This window comes from Cydia amplana, chromosome 22 (assembly GCF_948474715.1).
Source record: "Cydia amplana chromosome 22, ilCydAmpl1.1, whole genome shotgun sequence".
NCBI classification, from domain to species: Eukaryota; Metazoa; Arthropoda; class Insecta; order Lepidoptera; family Tortricidae; genus Cydia; species Cydia amplana.
The window spans coordinates 2,564,098-2,589,755 of NC_086090.1; the positions used below are offsets into that span (position 1 = coordinate 2,564,098).

The 25,658-nt window shown below is 37.4% G+C and overlaps 2 protein-coding genes across 2 annotated transcripts in view; both read right to left on the reverse strand.

The window, feature by feature from the left end:
* LOC134658492 (uncharacterized) overlaps positions 1-22,620 on the reverse strand; it is a 49,374-nt gene extending 26,754 nt beyond the window's left edge. The window contains exon 1 of the mRNA XM_063514178.1: positions 22,525-22,620. The gene's annotated coding sequence lies outside the window, so the exon portion shown is untranslated. The remainder of the gene's footprint in view (positions 1-22,524) is intronic.
* Positions 14,151-18,356, reverse strand: LOC134658493 (uncharacterized protein K02A2.6-like). The gene has a single exon (XM_063514180.1). The coding sequence runs from the start codon at positions 18,354-18,356 to the stop codon at positions 14,151-14,153; it is 4,206 nt and encodes a 1,401-aa protein (XP_063370250.1).
* Positions 22,621-25,658: the final 3,038 nt, after the last annotated feature.

The following is a 25,658-nucleotide window of genomic DNA, read 5'->3' on the forward strand; positions in this document are numbered from 1 at the left end:
TGTATATTATTGATATTGTTACTTAAAAATTACACTTAACGCAAACGTGTGCGAATTAAATGTACACTATGGGTTCTTACCGACACATTTTTACGTAAGTATATTTCCAACTAAAGGGATTTTTGCAGTTCGCGGTAAACCTCAGGAACTCGACTCACCCGCTCTTGCGTCACCAATATAGCAGCTTTTAAGTTGTATTAACTCATTCAAGTTTGGATTAGTCTCTAAATTGGCAGTTTGTTTTACAAGTAATTCCGGGAAATTTGTAAATTCAATATTCGATCGTGACCTTTAGAAGGTAAAATACATGGGGTTAAAGGTCGGTATTGTACATAACATAATATCTACTTTAATCTTTGTCGGTAGTGTCCCCGCCAAGACCAGCAAAGCGAAGCGCAAGGGCACTACTTACCTAACTTTTCTCGAAGCGCTTCGACGTTTTTTTTGAACCTTCATAACTTGGGTTTGGATTATTTCTATAGGTAGGTATTACAATTGGTATCAATTTGAAGGAATATAATCCACTAGTTTCTGTTTATGACTTCGTCTTACATAAAAACTATCCCATAAATCCTTCCCCGGGCTTCAAATTATTTCCATAGGTACCATACTTGTAGAGGTAATTGACAGACAGATGGAGTTACTTTCGAATTTAGTAAGTAGTATTATAATACGTTTTTTAGTTTTTTTTGCCGTATTTTATTTAAAAATGATAAGATGGAAAACTTCAACTTCTATAAGATTAGTAGGGATTTGAGGGATAATAATTTAAAGAATTTTACAAAGTGAATACATAAATTATAATAACTTTATATAATTGTATTAAATTAAAATAAAAAAGAACTCAATGAGATGAAACGAATGAACTGATTTTGAGAAAATATTCCATTATGTTCAAATAAAAGAAACCGCATCCAAATCAGTTAACCAGTTTCATAGCTACGATGCCACAAACAGGCACACACACAATAGCTGTGAAATGTATTTTACAGTACATAATTACATATGGTGCTAATTTACCGCCCTAGTGCGGTATCAAGCTCTTACTGCGTGTCGAAAATTTAAAGGGCCATATGTACCTTTGCTATGTAATTCGCGAATTTCATACTTTTCGCACTTGTATCGTAATGTACTATTAACACCCCTCTTTTTGCGCCGGGGGTAAAAAGGTGATAAACCCAGTGTTGACACAGTCTAAGGGTCAGTAGGCGTTATAGTTTCGGGCATAGGAGGCACAGAAAATGAGCTAGTTTCATTATTATAACTTTTATGGACAACGAAATCTATGCCTACGAGTAATATAGTTTTCGCTTGTAATATCATATTGCTAATAGATTTATTTATAGCGATATTGTTATAATAATTTTAATGTAATGTATAATTATAGTAAATTAACGTGAACTTATGAAGCGTGGGCCCTTTTCCGCATTTACTTAAATTATTTACCTATTGTAGTGTGTTGTGTGTATAAGGGAGAAGTAGAAGAGGGAGTCGGCGGACTTTCTCTGATCAGATCGGGGAAATCCTGAAGAAAGGCCAGGTCAAGAGCACCCTAAACCGGCGAGCGTGTATAAGGAATGTTATGAAAGTGAATGAAGCGAAAGAGGTATGTCAGGATCGTAGCAAGTGGAAATCCGTGGTCTCTGCCTACCCCTCCGGGAAATAGGCGTGATTATATGTATGTATGTAACTACCTATTTTTTCTAGGCAAACATTGGTGAGTCATGGTAATTAAGTAGCACTAGTGATGATACATGTATTTTAAGTAACTTTCCGGATAAGATAAAAAAACATAACGATAGAGCAAAACCTATTGATTAGATCCTTCTTCACCCTCAATACCCACAAGACAGGCAAAATGCTCTTGGAATCTGTCTTTCAACATGCTCTTGGAATGAGCTCCCTCTCTCCCTCTCTCGAAAAAGGAATTTACAGGTATTAAACATGTCGGCAACGTGCATGTACCTATTACACCTCTGGAGTTGCATGCGACGTTCCGCTTCGGTGACTAGGTACTTACTATCAGGCGGGTCGTATGCACGTTTTTCACCGACGTGGTATATAATATACATTATCTATCTTTGTCAATAGGATAAAAATCTACTGACTAGACTCACCAAGCAACTTTTTTTATTAATAGCCCTGTTTGCGCCACGTATTAAATACTTAACCTATGAATTCTGACCTCCTTGTCGGGTTTTCAATATAGACGGCAAGGCGATAATAAAAAGAGAAAAAATGTCACATGTCACATCAATACATGTAAAATAAAACTCGATTCGATATATTGTGTGTTGAAGAAAATGAAACCAAAGGGATCCCTATAATTAAGTATACATACAACAAAATAAAGTGCCGCCGAATCAGTGGAGACTGGAGACTCTATAAGGAGGAAAACGCAGAACCAGTGCATGTAAGTTTTTCCGCATCCCCATTTTTTGGCCTTTGAACCGGTTTCCAAATTTACCTTTAAAAATATTACATAATAACCTTGTTGCTCACTGAATCGCGTAGGTACAAAATATAATTTCGGATTTCCTTTCGGTTTCTTAATTTTCAAAAAAATGTTCCCGTCATAATTCTATTTCAAAGTACGGTCAGTAAATTAATTTATTCTTATTGTCTGTTATTTTTATTTCATATTTCATTTACGCGTAGCGTGTGGGATTATTCATCACGCTACCTTATAAATGCGTTACAAATAAATTTCGTATTTTGTAACTGTCATATTGTGACATAATTTTCACGGAACATTTTTGCACACCATATTCGTTAAGTATATAATTTCAGTGTATTTTAAGTTACTAAATACACTCTACTAAACTGAAAGCTACGGGTAAATTATTCCTAAAAGCCTCAGTTTTTCATAAACTGTAATTAACCTATTGCGAAGGTTACACTTGTATTAAGGTATTATACAAGCGTAACGTTCGTATTTACTTCATTTTCCTTCGACTTGCATTAAGGTATTATACAAGTTGAATATAATTTATAATTATTTGTGCATCTTAGCACAAATTGTTCATATTTTTTCGTGCTGTCATAGTAATAACTAGGTAACCATGGCAACGCGACTTAAGCTCGCGGAAGCAAAACGTGCTCAATGTTTCATGCGTTTACAAAATATTTATGACATGATTCCAAAGTTAAGCAGTGACAAGAAGGCTTTCTCGCAGTTCATCGCGCAAGCTCGATTGGTCGATCAACTGAGAAAAGAATTTATAGAGTTGATGGATGAAGTCAATCTTCTGAACTTGGAGCTGGACCCGGAGTACATCGTCAACTACAGCGCAATGAATGCGTTTGAAGATCTCTACTGCGTAATCAAATGTCAAATTTCGAAAATTGATGCACCTGTTCCGAGCCTCTCGGCATCCAGGGATTCGAGCCATTCATGTAAGGACGACTCCATTAAAATTCCTCGGATTGAACTTCCTTCTTTCGATGGAGATATTCAAAACTTCCCATTCTTCTATGAAACATTTAAGCGTGTCATACATGAGAATAAAAAACTTACGGATTCTGAGCGTGTTCATTATTTGTTTAGTCATTTGACAGGAAAGGCAAAGTCGATCTGTGCGGGAGTTATACCTGCCGCAGAAAATTACAACACAGTTTGGGAAGCATTGATCGCGAAATATGATGATAAACGCGCATTAGCTACGTCATATTTAAACCAGCTGTTTTCGATGAAACCTGTCAACATCAACGGTCCTTCGGCATCTAATTTAGAAAAAATAATTGATTCGTTTGCTGCTACTATTTCAGCAATAAGACAACTCAAGCTCGAAAACTTAAGTGACTTTATTTTCATTCACCTGGGTCTTAAGTTATTAGATTCAGATACCACAAAGAATTTCGAGATGTCTATTCGGAATTCTTCTACAATGCCTACATATGACGAATTCATTTGTTTCGTTAGGGAACAAGTGAAGATTTTATATCGGACATCGCAACGAACGCCAACTAAGGCTGAAAGCGGCTCCGCTGCCAACACTAGCAGCGTGCGAGCTCCCCTCCCTCGCACGCCCCAAGCGTATGTTAGCACGCAAGGGCATGACAACGGAAGTTCATGTGCTATGTGCAAGAGTAATGATCACTCGCAACTTTATAATTGCAATAATTTCATGAAACTCACGCCTAACGAAAAATTTAATTTCGTTAAGGAAACTCACGCGTGCACTAATTGTCTGAACACGCATCATACTGCATCGAAATGTTCCTCGAAGAAAACTTGTCGTAAATGTAAAGGCAAACATCATACAACGTTACACTTCGAAAACTCAAAACCTGCAATGAATAACAACGAGTCCAAGTCTTCATCTAAGGATGATAGTGAAGCTAGCACAAGTTCATCCGTAAAGGACAACGGTGCCTCTGTATGTACTCATTCGGCATCGGGACAGACTACATCACCCTTGACGGAAATTCTCGCCACTGCTCAGGTACTCGCTAGTGGGCGTAACGGCAAGGACAAGGTTTTGAGATGTCTGCTGGATCCAGGATCACAGAAACATTACGTTACATTGAAGTGCTGCAAGAATTTAGGTCTTCCTGTACACAGCAGCCCAGTGACGTCAATAAATGGATTAGGTGGAACAACGATAACACAACCCATCCGAGGAAATGTCAACTTAACATTTAGGTCAAGATATGATCCTAAACATCAATATACTATCGAAGCGCTTGTTTTAGATGAGATTACGCCTGATTTACCGACCTGTCATATTGATCAATCTGCAACTGATCTGTTTGATAATTTACATCTAGCAGATGACTCTTGGGCGATTCCAGGTGAAATTGACGTACTTCTTGGTGTTAAGTTATTCACCAAATTGTTAATGTCAGATAAAATTGAAAACGAACCTGGTTTGCCTGACGCTTTAGAAACTACACTGGGGTACATCATACTAGGCGATGCTCCCGCAGTTAACGCTTCCTACTCAGCAGCTGGGTATTTTACTTCGGTTGATGTCGGAAATTTAATGCAAAAATTCTGGGAAATTGAAGATTTGGATGGAGGAGTGATTCATAGTCCAGACGAGAAAAAAGCTGAAGATATTTTCAAGAATACAATCAATCGTTTGGAAGACGGACGTTATGAAGTAGCACTTCCGTTTAAATTGGACCCAAGCAATTTAGGCGATTCTTACAAGACTGCTGAACGCAGATTTTTAGCGCTTGAAAGAAAATTCGTCAAGCAACCTGAATTAAAACCAGCTTATGATGAAGTTATCCGTGAACATATTGATAAAAAATATTTATCTGAGGTTCCAAATGATAAGTCAAATGATGCTTATCACATACCCCACCACGCAATTGTCAAAATTGACAGAATAACCACAAAGGTTAGAATTGTGCTGGACGCTAGTGGACAGACCACAAGCGGTTTATCGTTAAATGACATACTTCACGCAGGACCAAGTCTTCAAGCTGACTTGTTCTGCATTCTCCTAAACTTACGATTTTTTGGTATTGCTATCACGTCTGATGTACGTCAAATGTATCTGTGTATTGACGTACGGGGGGAGGATCGTCCTTATCAGCGTATACTTTATAGGTTTAATCCTGAAGAAACTATAAAGGTATTTCAGTATAATAGGGTAGCCTTCGGTCTACGTAGCAGTCCTTTTCTGGCACTGCGAACTGTTAAACAGTTAGTAGCTGATGAAGGTGATAAATACCCACTCGCAAAGGAAATTGCATCTCGTGATATTTATATGGATGATGTAGCCAGTTCCGTTATTGATGAAGACCAAGCTGTGCAAGCGACTAAACAACTGCTGGATTTGTTCTTGAAAGGTGGATTCCAACTGGCAAAGTGGTCGTCAAATTCTGCAGCTGTTCTGAAAGAAATACCGAAAGGACTACATTTATCCCAAAGTGTCACCTTCGACGATGATACAACGTTGAAGATTTTAGGTCTGCGTTGGTATCCTGGTGAAGATGTATTCAAGTTCCAGGTTAGTCCCGACGATCGACCGTGTAGTAAAAGAAACATTCTTTCATCGGTAGCTCGACTATTCGATGTTCTGGGCCTAGTTGCCCCTGTAATTGTGTTCGCTAAGCTTCTAATAAAGGAGTTATGGCTTTTGAAAATTGATTGGGACGAATTGCCGCCTGATCATATTGTACGCCAATGGCAACAGTTCCAAGGTGAACTACCGCTACTATCTAACATTAGCATTCCCAGACATATTGGTGTCATTGAAAACTGTTCATTAACTATAGTCGGCTTTTCAGATGCTAGTGAAAGAGCTTATGGTGGAGTGGTTTATGCCTACGTCACTTTTCCTAATGATGACCGAGGTGTCATTAATTTAATTTGCGCTAAATCTAAGATAGCGCCCGTGAAGGTTGTCAGCCTAGCAAGACTGGAATTATGCGCAGCATTGCTATTGTCACAACTTATAAAAAGGGTGGTTGATACCTACTCAACCAGATACCCAATCGACTCTGTGTTGGCCTTCTCCGATTCAACAGTGACACTTTGTTGGATTCATTCGTCGCCTCATCGATGGCAAACTTTTGTGGCCAATCGAATTACCAAGATCCAAGATAACTTATCAAGCGATCATTTTTATCATATTAAGGGAACAGAAAATCCAAGCGACTGCCTGTCTAGAGGCTTAACTCCAGCTCAACTGGTGATCCATCCTCTATGGCTATCAGGCCCTCCATGGATGAAACTCCCGAAAAACGAATGGCCGATTCAGGCGTTTATACCAGACGAAGTCAACGTTCCTGAAGAAAAAACGGTTTCTTTAGTGACTTGTGACAATTCGAACGACAACTTAATTTATGATTTGTCTAAACGGTTCTCGTCATGGGTTAAATATGTACGCACAGTTGCCTATATCTTAAAATTTATAAAACGATTACCTAAAGGAGGGATTAGTGCTGATGACTTAACAGCAGCCGAATTAGAAATCGTACGAGCTCTACAAAGAGTTTATTTCAGTCAACATATTTTAGATATGACCCTGAAAAAAGGGTTTACAAAGGCTTTAGCAAGCCTGAAGCCATTTATTCAAGATGGAATCCTTCGCGTCGGAGGACGTCTCAGTAATTCTGATGAAGATTACGATTATAAACATCCTTTGTTATTGCCACGTCGTGATCACATCATTAACCTACTGGTCGATTATTATCATCGACACCATTTACATGCAGGACCTGAAACTCTTATATCTATTATGCGACATCGATTCTGGATCATAGCAGCTCGATGTATTATTCGTCATCGCATTCATTTATGCAATTACTGCTTCCGGACCAAGCCAAAGGCTAACTCCCCAATGATGGCAGATTTACCAGCATGCAGGGTAAATCAAGTTGAGAAAGCCTTTATACATACTGGCTGTGATTACGCTGGTCCGTTGTATTGTACACCTGTTCGACGAAGAGGCGTGAAGAGTCAAAAGGTTTATTTGTGCTTATTCACATGTCTCACAACGCGAGCAATTCATTTAGAACTTGCAACTGACTTAAGTACAGCAAGCTTTATGTCAGCATTTAAGCGGTTTTTATCCAGACGTGGTCCTGTAAAATATATGTACAGCGATAACGGAACCAACTTCCAGGGAGCCAATACATATTTGCAAGAACTTCATAATTTCCTTGCGAATGAGTATCGAGACGCTTGGGAAACTGAACTATCAGCCAATAAAATAATTTGGCGATTTATTCCCCCCAGTGCTCCACATTTTGGAGGATGTTGGGAAAGTAACGTTAAATGCGTCAAATCACATTTGTTTCGTACGATAGGTAAACAAATCTTGTCATTTCAGGAATTAATGACAATTCTATGTGAAATTGAGGCTTTATTAAATTCTAGACCGCTATCCGTGTTAAGCTCTGATCCAGCTGAACCTTCCGCATTGACGCCAGCTCATTTTCTTAATGTTACTCCATTGAAATATCTTCCAGCTGCGTCTGTTGCGGAGGTAACATCTGATCATCTTTTGCAAAGATATCAATTATTAGATCGCTTAACGCAATCATTTTGGAAGAGGTGGCGCGATGAGTATTTGCACACGTTGCAAACCAGACAAAAATGGAATACTCCTTCTCAGCCTATTAAGGAAGGAACTGTTGTAGTCATCCTTCAAGATAATGTTATGCCTCTACATTGGCCGTTAGGTCTTATAACTCAACTCTTTCCAGGCAAGGACGGTATTGCCAGAGTTGCTTTGGTTAAAACAAAATCAGGCACACTTAAAAGACCTTTGGTCAAATTATGTCCTTTGCCTTCTCAATAATATAATTTCATATTTCTATTAGTATTTAGTTATCTCTCTCAAGTTATGGAGGCTTCATATGTTTATGTCAATTTAGTTTTCTCTGAGCAATAAGGATGCTATTATGTAGTAAATGATTTATTTTAAATAACTTTTTGAAAGCTATTCCTTTCAAGGCCGGGGGAATGTTTGCGCCACGTATTAAATACTTAACCTATGAATTCTGACCTCCTTGTCGGGTTTTCAATATAGACGGCAAGGCGATAATAAAAAGAGAAAAAATGTCACATGTCACATCAATACATGTAAAATAAAACTCGATTCGATATATTGTGTGTTGAAGAAAATGAAACCAAAGGGATCCCTATAATTAAGTATACATACAACAAAATAAAGTGCCGCCGAATCAGTGGAGACTGGAGACTCTATAAGGAGGAAAACGCAGAACCAGTGCATGTAAGTTTTTCCGCATCCCCAAGCCCCATAAAGCAAAATATTTCTAAATAACCATAGGTACAAAGTTATAACTAAAACGCAACGGTCAGAGGTTTCATTTCAAACGCTTGCAGAATACAATCAAGACACCAGTATATAATGGTCTTCGCTTATGTATAATTATAACAGAATTCAAGGCCAAGCTACGCTGGTTAACGTAAAAGGGAAGCAGAATATATGGCCAGAAAGTGGAGCGCGTCCGATTTATGGTTGCGTATCAATTTGGGCATATTACTCAACTAAGTTGGGAAGTGGGGCACTTTAATTAGATTGGGAACTAAATAAGGGATTCGAGAAAAGAGGAAAAGGATTTCTCATAAATATAAAACCTAACAAATACGTGTGCTAAGTTACTTTGTTGCAAATCCTTTGATGAATATTTAGTTTACTATAGAGAGATAAGAAATGCTTCCCGATTTTATGACTTTGACTTACTGTGACTTAAGAATTGAGATTTATTTTCGTTTGATATTACAAATTTGTTATTTACAAATGAAAGAGTCAATCGGGTTCATTAAATATTGATATATCATATTACGTAAAAATCTAAAAATTATCATTTAATTTCTCCACCTACCGCGGCACGGTACCTTCAGCGTGTCCATGGCAGTTGCGTCAAACACCACGCGGAATTTTGCGGCAGCGCTTTCTGTACGTAAGATACCGTGATGAGGCATATAGAAATTACTTCGAGCAATTATTCATCAGTCTTCTACGGGATATTGATAGATCTTAGTGGTAGCCACGGTTACCGAGCTTAATATATGCTGGTATCAAAAGAAGCCCTATAATTAAATATAATTAATTGCTTTAAATATAAAATTAAAAACAATATAGTTAATAAGCCATACTAGTTTATTTTATACAGTTTCTATTGTCTGGGAGAGGACATTGACTTCTGTAACACAGGTCTTTACCTAGCTCAGAAGTCAGGGACTGAATCCAATATTTAGTTTCTACTTGCGGTGCCGGATACTTAATACGCACCAAATTGGATTACGAATTTATTCGTTTGACCTGACCTGATCGTACTCAGCAAATGACTTCCAAGTCGAGGGTATACTGTAAGTATACCTCTATTTACGGTGTAATAACATAGAATGTTAGAAGTCTTAATGTTAATTTATAGTAGTTTAGGATCTGCTTACTGAAGCTTACATTACTGAATGTATGCAATACCGGAAAAAAAGTATATAATTAATCAAGTTTTACGTATTTTCAGTATGTATCTGTGTTGCTACATATTATACTGTTGCTTAATATTATATATAAAATTTTATTAATTATAGATTTAATACGAATAAAATAAAAAAATCTAAAACATGTTAATGCAATCATTTTAAGCGAAGCGGAAAGCAAAACACTGAAAAATATTCTGGCTTTCAGTAAATAAATAAGATACTAAAATGTAACAAATGACCCACTTTCAGATACAGTTGCATGTAGTTTTAGTGACAATGTAAGCCAGCAATACAACTTGTAAACAAGTTATTTATGTTTGCAGATCAGGAACTACATGGTTGTTTAAGAAGTTTATTATTATAACAACAGAGTTCAGTAGTGTAACCTCCTTTTCCTAAAACTTAGCAAACCTCAGTTAAATTTGGACCCTTTCTAACAAACACAAGTGTTAAAATGATGGATAAAGACAAATGATTATCAATTGCTTGTTACACTTGATAGCCGTTTAAAAATTAAACGATATTACAAAGTTTGAAAAAAAAATTTAAAGATAAAAAATGATGTTTAAGCATTAGTGCGTATTTAAGTTTGTTTTATTTTAGTGGTGCAATAAAGAATATTTTACTTTAGGTACTTTACTTCACATGAAAATCATGACCACATAGATATGTGGTCATGATTGGTGGTTGTGGTTGTGGTTTTACCTAGATAGGTACAATGTAAAAACAAAACCTTCCTTTCGGTGGATTGGCAAAAAAATACAACACATGTGAGTTTTTTACTATATAATATAAAAGAGAGTTGAATGACCTTGATAGCAAAATCTTAAATTGGTATTATAATAGCCCAAAGCTCTGACCAAGCTTCCACAGCTTTCTGAAAGTTTCGAGCGTAATGGCTTAAGAAAGTTCGCCTTACCGTTAACGGTTTGGAACATATGGGGGCGCAGACAGACGGACGGATATAACGGATGTTATTACACATTTTGGAAAGGGATGTGAAGCAAAGGTTATGTTGTTGTCAAGTTTAAATCAAGCTGTAAAGAGGAAAGTCGACGACATGCATACTCAAATAGCAATAGACAAGTTGCAGAAAATTCTCAAAGTTTCTGGAAACTTTCGCTAGAAAGTTCCCGTTCAGATTAGGGATTATTACTCAATGTTCTTAACTGTTGACGACTGTTTCATTTAACATTTATGTCACGCATTGGCATATATTTCAAGTGTCATAGAAATCGGAACTAACTGTAAGGTTTGGCATTGAACGTACAGAAAAAGATACCGAGAAAATTTCATTGGATCTTTGCAATTTTTATGAATAAGGGGATTAATCTACCTATTACTTGGATGGTTTTACGGCAATATTTTTAACCTCGGTGTTAAGTAAAGATATATTCCCTAATTATTGACTTTCCCAAACCGAAGGCTATGTTTGAGTTCGTCCTAATGGACTTCTCGTCTCCGTTTGTCTTGGTTTGATGGATTGCAAATCTTGCGAACTTCGCAGACGGTATTGTATTAATGAAAAGTTGTTAAACGCGAAATCTAGATTAAATGGCGTCAACATCTTATTAAGTAACATTATTAGGTATAAGTTTCAAGGAGATGGAAGGACAGACAAAGGGCCCGATTCCGATTTTGAACTAGATATCTATTACATGTCTATTAGACATCACCAAAATACGACAACGATATTTTCGAGATCTAGCCTGTCAAATTTGACATTTTTGCGATTCTGGAGATACTCTTGAACGATTTCCACAAGATATTATTACGATATTTTAATGTAAAAGTGACATTTGTTTCCCGAATTGAGCTGTAAAATATTAGTTGAAATCTAAACTACAACGTATCTAGTACATATCGTATCGTTCTCTAGTCTAGAACGGATCTTGTTTTCCGAATACCGCGGACAATTGAGTGAAGGTACAAGGATCGATCAACGTTCAAATTGGTGAACAAGTTGAAAATTGTCAGGAGTTAAAAGTGTGGTTGTTGAAAGTTTCAAAATTTTTAGACGGAATTTAAAAAGTTTTGATAGTTATTTAAAATAAGTATTGACGTTAAAAACTAACTTTTGTAACAATAATATAGCACTAGCCCTGACCACCGGCAGCTTGGGCCTTGCCCACCTACTGGCGGCACACTAGGTTAGGTTTTATATGACATGTTTATAAGTAAGTACCTACCTATTATGTATTGTTGTTGTACATGTTTTTGTATTTTATTGTTATATCCATATTATAAAATAACCTCACTTAAGTTTGAAGAGAAATAAAGGATATAACTATAATACAAAATTATTAGCTACGTGTTGGCTTCGGCTCCGCGCACGCCTTCCGTCCGTAACACCATTTTTCCGTAATACATACAATATTATTATTGTATTTAATTGTAGTTTTTTAAATTATATTTTGTATTTTTTTATTGCTTGTAAACATTTGATGTACGATCACCATCTTTAGTACCGTAAAATGGGGTGAATAGGGTTCGCGGGGAGAGTTGGGTTATGAATGGGGAGAGAAGGGATGAAAGGGGGGTGAGATGGGATTTTAGGCTACTGCTACAAAAATAATGTATTCCAATTTAAAATGGAGCTATAGTAATACTCATAATAAAAAAAAAATCGATCCAACTATCTTCCAAAATCACCTTTGTATGAAATCCAATCTCACCCCAATTACGAGGGACAACAGCGTGAGGTGGGATTTCCTGTTCATCGTCAAAGTTATGAAATGGAACTACCCAAAATAAAATAAAAACTAAAATACAAACGTCCGGAACACTTATTATATACACCATATGTGAAAATAAAATGATATCGAGGTTTGAATGTCAGTTTTGACCCTACTCACCCCATTTTACGGTAGGCCTCCTGACGTACTTATTGAAATAATTTTATTTACCTACTAATCATGCACTGCTTACTTTTACAAAAATAACCCTATAGGTATCACCCTGTAATCTGTATACAAGTATAAACACGAATTAACCCGATGTGGAACACAATCCCTCGACATACATTTCCTTCCGATCTTCCTTTGCCCCAACCCCAAAGTATGAAGCCATAATAAATCTTATTTACAAATGTGCATGGTATGTACTTCTTATCCACCCTCCTCCGACTAATCCCATCTAAATATCAATCTTAACATATCTACATAAGGATCAAAAGGATTTGATGAATTATCAGGTTATTATCTTGAGCGTGTTATTGCATAGAGAAGGGTATGACGAGGAAATAAGGTTGGTTTTTAGTTGGAGAGTGGTTGTATCGAATTGTTTATGTTGTTTTAATCTTTGGAAGATTATTTTGTTGCTTCCGAATAGTTTTTATAGTTTTTCAGGTCAATAGTTATGTGATAAAGGCAAATAACTGTTGTTGAATGTAGTTATGTTTAATTTTTATAGTTGCTCAATATCGCAGTAGATGTCGCTGTTCTGTCGGCTACTTCGCGCTGTTAAGATTTTCCCACAGCCCCTTATATAGTAAATTTGGTTTTGGAATAAATTGGTATTAAGTTGTCAAGTGTCAAGTGTTTCATTACAAAAGGTAGAAAATGCAGTGCAAGTGTAGTCAGTGAACAACTGTATAAATGCATTTCTCAAGGTATAGTCTATTTTTTTATTCGGTAGACTAAAATGACATTTCATAGTATGAACATCATGTGTCATTTCATACTATGAAATTTAATGTCATTTTAGTCTACCGAATAAAAAATAGACTTTAGGTAATAATGAAACGAGTGGATATTCTAGATCTAGAATCATCCACTTTTTACAAGCTTTAACTTGCCTTGTTAGTATGTAAGTCAAATTTATATTTATGTTATGTTATTTTATTCAAAATATATATATAAATAGAGATTTTAAAATGATTTATTTTTCTATGAAAAACAGGGCATAAACTAAATGTGTTTGGGGTTGTTGGAAATGTCTCGTTGAGTATTAGTTGCATGTGGAAAGAAAAGTACAGTCAGCGAGAAAAGCTTTTACCAAAAATAAAATTTTTGCCAGAAAAAATATATTCAGATAATTACAAAATATCGGTTCTGTTATATTAAAACATATTTATTATTCTTGTAGTTTTATTCAGAATGTTCAGATGACATTGACAGTTGACATCATAGAGTAAAGTAATTAAGTATATAGGTTGAGGTTGACAGTAAGATATATAGGTTGAGGTTGACATGATACTACATTACTCCTCCTCTCACAAAAAAGGCTTGTTTGTCTATAATCCGAAAAAGCCAAAACGTGACGGTGGTTTCGTCTTCCGTCCCGACCGGCGCGGTGAGGGTGGATCTGGCTGAGCAGATGATGGGGGTGGCGCAGGCGGCTCGGCCGCTCCTCCGCCTGTATCCCTGCTGGTGGAGGCCACAGGTGCCGGTGGGGGCATGGGACCGTCTGGGTGATCCCGGTTGGGCGCTACTGGGGCCGGTTGTTCGCCATGGTCGCCACTCTGTTCTCGAGTGTTAACGTTACGTCTGTAGTATGTAAAGTTTTTGATCTTGATCGTTCTCCTTGGGACTTGTTCAGATTCAGGTTGTCTAGTTTCGGGCACATGTCGAGATGTTTGTTGGTTTATGTCGATGGCTGTCTTTGGTACTTGTTCATATCTTAGGCGAAGCTGATCTGCATGTTTGCGTTTATGTACTCCGTTCGTGAGTTCTACTTCGTAAGAATAAGGTCCGTTGCATTTAATGATTGTTCCAGGGTCAGACCCCTTACCGATAGGTTTGTTTATCCAAACCTTATCGCCAGGTTTATATACCGGAGGCACAACTACTTTGTTGGTAGGTCTCAGTATCTGTTTGAGGCGTGCCTTTTCCATGTTCTCTCTTACGTCAGGCTTCCACAGGTCGAAAGTAGTGCGTATTGGCCTTCCGAACATCATTTCGTAGGGCGATCGATCTGTTGAGCGCCGTGGGGTATTGCGGTATCCTCGAAGGAAGCTGTTAAGGCGTTCATGGAGGTCAAGGTTCCTGTCACTGGCTAGCATTCGCTCCTTAAACGTGCGCACTGCGCGCTCCGCCAATCCGTTCGTTTTTGGGTGATAGGGTGTTGTTTTAATGTGCGTAATGCCTGAAACTTGGCAAAAATGGTTAAAATCTTCTGAAGTGAATTGCGGCCCGTTATCACTTACGATATATCTTGGTGTTCCAAATGTAGCAAATATGTTCTTTAATCTCTGCACTGTTGCCCTCGTCGTTGTAACGTTCATCGGCACAACCTCTAGCCACTTCGTATAGGCGTCTATAACTATTAACCACATGTGACCTAAGAATGGCCCCGCGTAGTCTACATGTAACCTGTGCCAAGGCTCGACTGGTATTCCCCACGGAAACACCGGAGCTTCATTCGTGTTGCTTCTGGACTGCTGACATAGACTGCACCTTTTTGAGAAAGTTAATATGTCTTTGTCAATGTTTGGCCAATATACGTGAAGACGTGCCAGTGACTGCATAGCTGTGATGCCGTTATGGCCGTCGTGTAGCATTTCCAGGATCTGTGGTCGGAGTGTTTCTGGTATGACGAGTCTTCCGTTCCAAAGTAAGATTCCGTCTTCGTATGATATCTGGTCCCTTTTTTCATAAAACGTGTGCAGCCCGTTGGAAAGGTCTTTCTTATCTGGCCAATGCGTTATGATATAATTTTTGATAATGTTGAGCGTCTTGTCTTTGAGTGTTTGTTTTTGTAGCTCGTGTTTTGTTAAAGGAATGTTCTCGAGTCTCAGATGTAGTAAGTGGGCGAATTGCGGTAGCCCGGTTCTTTCTTCTAGTGTTGTGTCGTTGCATGCGATCGGTAGTCTTGATAGTGCGTCGGCGGGGGTGTTTTCTCGTGCTGCCTGGTAATGGATAGAATATTCATAGCTGTTTAAGATCATGGCCCATCTAAGGAGCCGGTTGCTAGCGATTTTGGGTGTTTCTCGATCTTGACTGAAAATCCTTTCCAGGGGTTTATGGTCTGTTAACAGGATGAACTTTCTACCATAAAGATATTGGTGGAATTTCGTGACAGCATACACGATCCCTAATGCTTCTCTGTCGATAGTCGAGTATCGTTGTTCGACGTCGGAGAGTGTTCGCGAAGCATACGCCACGGGTCTCATCGTCTCGTTGATTTTATGAAATAGAACAGCACCAAGTCCCTTCTCTGATGCGTCACTGCTGAGATATATCGGTTTGTTTTCGTCGTAGTGTACGAGCGTGTCCGATGACGTCAGGATGTTTTTGAGTTCGTTCGTTATTCTTGTGTCTTCTTCGGTCCAGTTCCACCTTTGGTTCTTTTTTAGATGTCTGTACAATGGGGCGCATCTCATGTGAAGGCTGTCTATGAAACGGCCATAATATGTTAACGAGCCTAGTAGTGCTCGGAGTTCCGTTGTGTTGGCCGGAATAGGCATGTTCTTAATTGCATTGATTCTTTCTTCCGTCGGGTGTAGACCGCTGGCGTCTATTTTATGTCCTAGAAAGGTGACACTTTCCTGTAACCAAGCGCACTTATTTACTTGGCTTTTCACTCCGGCGTCTTGTAGCCTTTTTAGTACCGTTTTTACGCGTGTTAGATGTTCTTCTAAGTTATGGGCTGTTATAAGAATGTCGTCAAGATAACAAACAACACCATCAATGCCACTGAGGATCTGGTGCATTGTCCTTTGAAAAACGGCCGGCGCAAAAGAAATTCCAAATGGTAAGCGTTTGTAGCGAAAATAGCCCTTATGTGTTGAAATCGTTAAGTATTTCCGCGATTCTGGATGGATCATCAGTTGTAGGTATGCATCTTTCAGGTCGATCTTTGTAAACAGTTGTCCTCCAGACAATTTTGATGTAATCTCTTCAAATCTGGGAAGTGGATAATCATCGGTTTGGACATGTTGGTTTATAGTAACTTTGAAGTCGGCGCAAATGCGGATGCTTCCGTTAGCCTTAATTGCAATGACAATTGGGGAGGCCCATTCAATTGGAGTCGACATAGTGTCAACTGGTTCTATAACTTCTTCTTGGACTAGTCGTTGTAGTTCGCTGTTCACTTGTTCACGTAAGGCGAGTGGTACCGGGCGAGGTCGAAATGTTTTGGGCGTCACGTCGTTAGGTATGTGAATCTTAGCACTATGCCCTTTTATAGTTCCAAGTTTACCGTCAAAGAGTGACTTGAAATCTTGAAGGATGTTCTGTACTGCGTTGTTATGTTTTGTGTCGTGCTGGGTTGAGGTTATTGCTGCAGGTGTTTTTATATTGCACAGCCTGGCTCCAGGGGGCAAAGGTAGTTTGAAACTTAAGCACCAATCCAGCCCAAAAAGTGGAATATCGTTTCGTAGCGTAACGTAAACGGTCAATACCTTCTGAATGTTAAAAGCATTAACTGTTATCTCGCATGTTCCTAATGTTTCGATTTCTACTTCCGTGTAAGCCATAAGGTTCTTGCATTTCTTTAGTGGTGGACGTCCAATAGAATTCCATAGGTTTTTTCCAATTACGGAATGCACTGCTCCTGGATCATATAGCATTTCGACCCTTTTTGCGTTGAGTTGAGTTGGTATCATAATTTTTGTAGTTGGGTTGTTGTGTCTCTTCACAGCAAATGTGTGTATGCTCTGTTCATCAAAATTGTCATCGTCGCTGTCTGTTTGCCTTGTTATTTGTCTAGTGGTATTGTTCTGTTTTAACTTGAGCCTACCGCTGGTTATGCAGACGCTTGAAAAGTGGTTTTCTTTGCCGCAGGCATTACATCGTTTTCCTTTTGCCGGGCAGTCATTCATGTTCGTGTGAAAATCACGTCCGCAAAACATACATGTTTTTACTTTAGGAGTTTGTTGTTGAGTAGGCCGATGAGTTTTGGGCCTTATTTTGTTAACGGTTTGTTGTTCAGTACCCATCTGGGGGTTGTTCGTTAAACGTTGGCTCTGTAGTTCTGCTTGTTCTAGCTTGTTTGCTGTGGCTATAACATCGGAGAGTTTAGCACTGTTTGTTGGGTGTTCTTTAATAAGTTCTTGCTGCCATGTGCTGTTATTGATGCCGATTACCAGTTGGTCTCTTATACGTTCGTCTAGGGTGGTTCCGAATTCGCAGTATCCCGCTAATGATCTTAGCTCGAGGATGAATTGTGTGATTGTTTCTTCTGCTTTTCTGTGTCTAGTCGCAAAAGTAACTCTTTCTGAGAGAACGTACGTTTTTTTCCCATAATATTCGTTAAGCACCTTCTTTAAGTCATCGTACGACTTCGTAGTAACGACAACTGGTCGATAGTAATCTACGAGTACCTTGAAGGCTGTAGGTCCAATCCGAGAAAGAAGAAGTTGTTTTCGTTTATCCTCAGAAGTTTCTTTGTCGAGGCCGTGAATTTGTAGTTCAATTTCGAAGCGCTGGATATAATAATCCCAGTCTTCTGTTTTGTTATCGAACGAATCGAATTGGAAACGATCAACGCGTGCGGTCATAGCTCCGTCGTCGTCGCCAGAATGTTATATTAAAACATATTTATTATTCTTGTAGTTTTATTCAGAATGTTCAGATGACATTGACAGTTGACATCATAGAGTAAAGTAATTAAGTATATAGGTTGAGGTTGACAGTAAGATATATAGGTTGAGGTTGACATGATACTACAGGTTCCGTTCCTTAAAAACGTTGTGAAAGCGCGGTTTTACAATTTATTGAAATAAAACCGAAAAAAAAAATCTTATCATATATTTACACAGAGAACATAACAGTCACTTAATAAAAATTTGTTAATACAAGTTTTTATTGTGTATGTTACCTAGTGGTAACACTAATAGTTTCAGGTATAATATATATACTCATGAGTGTACTCATGGACAAAAGAGGAACTCAAAAAATAGGTTTAATTACTGGATTACAGCACCTAAATGTAATTTCAAAATTAGTAAGTAAACTTTTTTTTGCGTTCCTCTAATAACCCAAAATCGACAAGTTAATTTGCCAATCCAATGGAGTTCCGCAAACTTTTCCAATTTACAAATTACTTTCCAATGTTAGTGACCCAGTTTAACTACTAGATGTCGCCACGTGTAAACGATACGATTGTTACACCAACGCATATAAAGTATGCAGCGCACCATGCGGCTTTGGGCTCAATCGATATTGTTTTTATATTTAGAATAGGCCGTAAAGCCGATGTCGACAAGGTTTTCCTGTGTGTTAGATTAGATTACGTATTTTTCCCATTGTTCATTCATGATTCTTTAATTATGGAATTTTAAATAACATGGGCTTAAAGGTCAGATGGCAGTCGCTTTCGTTAAAACGAGTGCGTATGTAAATTCTTGAGATTAGTTGCCAAGCGGACTCCAGGCTCCCATGAGCCGTGGCAAAATGCCGGGACAACGCGAGGAAGATGATGATGAGTGCTTATTTCATGAGACTAACTATAGGTTATCACTAACAGTTTAGATTGTCACAGTTACTCACAGGCGACTGCGGTAGGAAAATAGAGCCACCGTGTGGATCAACTATTTATTTTTATTCTTGTTGTTATTCTGTCCGGTCAGCCAAGAGACAATAGTAGCATAGTTTGTTACAAGACATTGTACACCACCTTCTGACACGCTTAGTAGACGACCCTCAATGGAAAGTATCACAAAAAAGCGTCATTGGTGAATTTAAATACCTAAAAATCAGGTTTTAAAGAGTGACACAGGAGAACGTAACCATGGCAACGAGTGACAAGAAAAGGTTGATTCACCCCGTACATGAGTGGATTGTGATTGAAAAAAAGTCAGACTTCTATAGTTATTCTAGTTCGACACTACTTTTGCTTATAGTTCGTTTTTTTTAGCATTAGAAAGAACTTGAAAGAAGGTTAAGCGATTTTGACATGTCTTTTAATTGAAAAACACTTTTTAAAAACCAATAACTATTACTTATGAAAGCAGAAGACTATAAAAGATCGTATTAGATTCATAATTTGTTACATATTTACCGTAACTCATTTTTTAAATGTGTTTTTCAATTAAAAGACACATCAAGATTGTTTACCTTATTTCTAATGCTTAAAAAAACGAACTATAGTAATAGGTACGTTATTTTCAAGATTTCTAATTCTTTATCCATTTCTCTCAAGTGTGAGAGTTAACACTGCTGCTGCGGGGGCTAAGACGGCTAAGTGGTTCCCGGGCAGTGAGTTATAGGCTAAACACTAAAATGAATCACGCTTTAAGCTATAACTGCGACGTCTAGAATTTCGGTTCGAAACACACAAATTATATTTACTTAGCCAAAGCATTTCCCAACTATATCTTTACTAAAAAAACTCAGTGTATGTAAGTATGGAATTACTTTCCTCACAACGCAATATAAATATGCACATAATAGTCACTTTAATCCCGACACAGCCAGTGTCCTAGTTCCAACAATGTAACATTTTACACTCCTCGTTGTAGTTGTAAAATCCAACTTACAGACGAGGGATATTTCTGTTTTGTAACGCTCGCCAAGATTCGTCCTGGAGGACAATTCGGAGTTCAAGAATGTGATTTTGATATTGATAAATAAGGCATATCGCTAATAAAATTATGGATATGGATACAAGTTAGTGATGATCAGAAAAAATAAATTTAAAAAATCCAATTTCACTGTGTTTGGGTTAGCGTTGTTCATAACTAGGTATTTCATATTTCAAATCTGTAGTTCTCGAGATATCTAGGAATGTGACAGACAGACGGACGGACGTACGGACGGACGGACAGAGTCGCACCATAACTACTACTACTTTACCTTCCTACCTACTTTTACCTTTTGGTACGGAACCCTAAAACGATTTTGATCACATTTTCAGTCCATCGCTAACTACCAGGGGCCCGTTTCTCAAAAGTTTGTAACTTGTAATACAAGCGTATGTCACTTTTTGACAGCTTTTGTTAGAAAGGGACTACCACTTGTATTACAAATTACAAGTTTTTGAGAAACAGACCCTAGCCAATTCGAATGACACCTAATTTATCATGATTAATGTCATTCATATATCGTGCATTTCGCACGTACTCGTCCATACATGTATTGGCACGATCATTCTGATATCAGTGTGAGTTCGAATTGGCCTGTAGGCCCCAGTATTAAGTATCAGAAGAAAGTTGCGTCATTTCCCTCGTCTATGCCCTAAATTCACTATAAACGGGGCCCTTAGGTTAGTTAGGCCCTAAAATCAATCCTCAGTCCTTAACCTCCGCGAGCAGACATCCTTGAGTGGCGCCGCTCCGTCTGCCGGAGGGGGGGTGGGGGGTGTTTGGGTGGACAGTCTAGGCTGAGGGTGGGATGCGTGTGATTTTTAATACGGTTTTTACGAGATTTTATTTAGCCGTCTTATTTAGTATGTTGTTGTAACAACTTTAATCTTGCGAGATCTGTTTGAGCTTTTTAGCAGTGTATAAGTTGTATAACTGATGAAATAACTATGCGATGTTCGTTTGAATTTAATAAATTTTGTGACTAATAAGATTTAAGGGGCCCACTGATTACCCGCCGGGCGATATCGGCCTGTCAGTTAAAAGGAAAAGTTGACAGTTCTAAATAACCGACAGGCCGACACGGCGGACTGGTAATCAGTGAGCTCCTTTAGAAGGAAAACACAAGTTGCATACTATTTTTGAAAAGCTCCTTACTCTTATAATAATTGAAAAATCTGAAAAAAATCAAACGACGGGACGCTGTGGGTTCATCAACTGTGTTGAAATGTTTTTTTATAATGTTAATATCCATAGAGGAAAAGGAGGACTACGTTTGTATGGAGTAACTATCCACCACTATCCTCTTAACAACTTTTACGCGGACCACCACGCGTCTAAATTAACCCATTACCGCATGATATGATATTCAACTCTATTGACAGCTATTAAAGTTCAAATTTAAATAATTTTTTATTACACGCATTAAGGGATTAAGACCCCAGCACACGGCATCGTAACGTAACGTAGCGTAAGCGTACGTATCGTAATACGTGCGTAGGACGAAAGCGGGACCATCGCCTACACTCTTAACTGTCCATCGGACCTTATGCCTTTGGTAATAAGGTCCACTGATTGATAGTAAAAGAGTATTGCTGTTTGGACGAGCACGCACGTGGTCTAACAAGTCCGGACATGAAGCGTAATCTCAAATCTTCGCTGCAACGACGCTGCGTGTGCGGACTTTTTATCTTATCTTATCTTATTTATTTACGTAGGTATACAATATACACTTGTGTCCGTCGTGTATATTACATTATTATTACATATCGGTTTGTATCATTAGTAGTAATAATTAACACTTATACAGACTGTATAATAATCTTTACGCACTCTTTACGTTACAATAATATATCACAATCATCCAAAACATTTTTATCACTTAGATTGGTTTTTACAACTCTTTTAAATTGTCGGTAAGTATGGTAAATCTGTTATGTGACTAGGTATTTTGTTGTAAAAATGGATCGATTGTCCTACGAATGGCTTTCTAACTTTTGCCAATCGTAACCGCCTTTGCGTATTACGATAAGCTTATTTACGCTTCTCTTGCGTTACAACGCCGTGTGCTGAGGCCCTTACTACTTAGGCGCGCTATTAGGTACTTAGGTTAGGCTTAGGTAGGTTAAATTGAAGTTTTACTCACTCTTTTGTTGTATATGCCGACAATTTCAACAGAACGCCGAATACTGAAGTTACGGATGACTGGACGGTCGGACGATTTCTGAAATTAAAATTATAACATTAAATCAATTATTACTGTAGTTAAATTAAGTATTAATGTTAAAACTTATTGAAATTAGAGACATATTTAAACAGATAGTACATAAATATTTAAAAAAACGAAAAGTGCTTAATAAATAAGTATCTAATGATTTTTGACGCTTCAAAGAAATATAATTAAGGGACTATGTTCTGTTTCGGTCTCCATTTTATAGTATACTCTCCTACAATATACCTAGGTATACTACAAATATTCTTTATTTTGTACAATAAACAATACATACAAATGAAGTGGCCAAAATTCTACAGAATCTCATTAATAATAAAAACATTTACTAAAGATAACTATTATATTTTAGCTTTGATAACAAACGCAAAAGTTTCTTAAAATTATCATCAATATGCCGCAGTAAAATGAGTAGAAATAACATAAACAATCAAAAATTGTTTCAGTAAAACTTTTAATAATATGTAGTTTAATGCATATAATATATCGCGAGAGTTTTATGTTTATGTATAATTATTGCATGCGTTCGTATACAAACAAGACGAGTAACATACATTAAGTCAATAGTCGTAATGTAACAATTAAACTCATAAACTTGTAGCTCCAAGTGCTCAATAAATTCCAATTTAACCCTCAGAAACTAATGTCAAGGGCGGACACGTCACGTGTTGCGTAACCCTTTCAACGCTTACCTGTTTACAAGCAGTGTTCACACGTGTATGGTTTACAGGTCACGCTGGGCTTATGATTAATAGTTGCAAATGGCGGGTGATTGTAGAAAATACAATGTGTGTAATGGTATACTGTTTATAAACTACAAAAATATGAATTTAAGTTTATCTTTTATTCTTTTTATTTGTGCTGACATGTTATTTTAATATTAGTTCTTATTACTGGCTTGTGCTTATGGCCATAATTATATATATAAAAAACTGCATCATATTTAACTTTTGAATCCGTATCATTCGAACTACATAATATATTTCCTAGAGAAATGCTCTGCTTTAAATTAGGTACTAGAAGGATAGATAGCCTTCGTCCAAGTTTTCTCGCAAATTTAATTTATCAAGTAAATCTTACGTCGTAACCTAGGTAGAAACTGGGTTACATTATGTTACAAAATTGAATGTACATATATGTTCATTATGTCTCAATATACAAATTGTTGACGTATGAAGAATTTCAAAACAAATAAGTACTTTCGCGCTTTAAACATGTACGTAGTTAACAAATTATTCCTCTTTACGTGTTAGAGTGAGGCCCCATTAGTTCACTGTGTTGCGTCGCAATGCATTATTAATGTGGCATAACATTAAAAAAAGTAATATTATGTCGAAGCGTCAACGCGACAACGCAACGCAACCCACTAATGGGCGCAACATAATTAAATTACCTATAATTACACCGGTCATGGCAAAGATAGTTAAATAAGTTAGCTGTATACCCTTAAAAATAGAGTTTTAGTTTAAAAAGCCAAAATTACTCACATATTTTGAGTTAGTTTCCAATATTCACTTTGTTGTATAATCTTGCGCTAGGCCCCACGTTGGGCGCCATTTTAGTGGAATATGTAGGAGATAATAAACGACGTTAGTTAACTAATCTCAAAACCATTAAAATACATGCAATAGGCAGATGAATCCTCGTAGTTTTTTCTAGATCCAACTTTATTTTACCTTCCTTCAAGTGCCTTATATAACTGATGGTTATCACGGAGTTAAGTCCTTTAAAAATAGGGATAATAGTGTTTCACTTATAAATATTGATAACTATACTCAAATAATATACACCTAAAAACCGTAGATAATTAATTTTCATTATTTTAGTGTATTCTATAACTGATTCAAAATGGTTATCAAATTACCTAAAAAAAAAAACTTATACACAGTACAATTAGCAGCAACAGTTGCTATGTAGGCGAGGTATTCAAAATGGTCTTGACGCGACTTTTTTGTTAAAAGAATAAGAGCGCGTCAAGGTATTTTTGAACACCTCGCCCGCTTAGCAACTATTGCTGCTGACTGAACCATTGTAATAATAAAATCTTATGAAAATATATTTACCTACTTACTTGAAATTGATTTTCAAGAAGAGGCCAAGTTATCATATTTATCGGAAACGCACTGTGATATATTGATGACCTATTTGGCGAATAACTGCCGTTATATACATGCCAAGAGATCTCGCCCTGGCATAATATCATTTGATGAGTAACGATCTACGTTAGTAAAGTTCTACCCGCCATCGCCATTTGCAACAAACGGGTAGAGCAGCATTGTAATATTATCATACCCCTTTGTAAATATATATCCCATCAAAAACATTACATATAAAAAGGTGCCAGTCTCGCACCGCTTTTACTACAAAAAAGTTTTGAGATGTAATGTGAAACCTAACTACCTAAAACCTAACTTAACTAAACCTAACTTTGACGTACAATAATTATTAAACTACAAGTTCAGATTTAATGTTTATGACAATGTATCTTAAGCATGTTAAGCCCTATATGTCACTGAAAATTCAGGGTTCTAGCTTCAGCCAGCACAAAATTACAGGACGTCTAAAATGGCCTGAATCGCTTCGAGAAAAGGATGGTACGGCCGTGCCTCTTTGTTTTGCTCGACATTTTTTTACACAAATTGAATAGAGAAATTTTATCCTGAGTATTAATACTATCGATTAGTATAATAAAATAGAGAGTGTGTGTTTTTTTTTATTTTAGTTGGTTCTAGTCCCGGGCGAGGCAAGCGAGTTTTAGAAAATCTTTGAATGCAGTTTTGTTTCTTTTTAAAAATAAAGGAATGTCTCCTTTAAGTAAAATGAGCTAGCTCAAGGATTTAAGGTAGTTTCCCTCCAGGGCCCGAGTTAACTTTCCACACTGTATAAATTATATAATATACAAATATTTAAATACATACATAAAAAAAACATGACTCAGGAACAAATATCTGTGCTATCACACAAATAAATGCCCTTACCGGGATTCGAACCCAGGACCGTGGCTTTACAGGCAGGGTCTCTACCCACTAGGCCAGACCGGTTGTCAGACC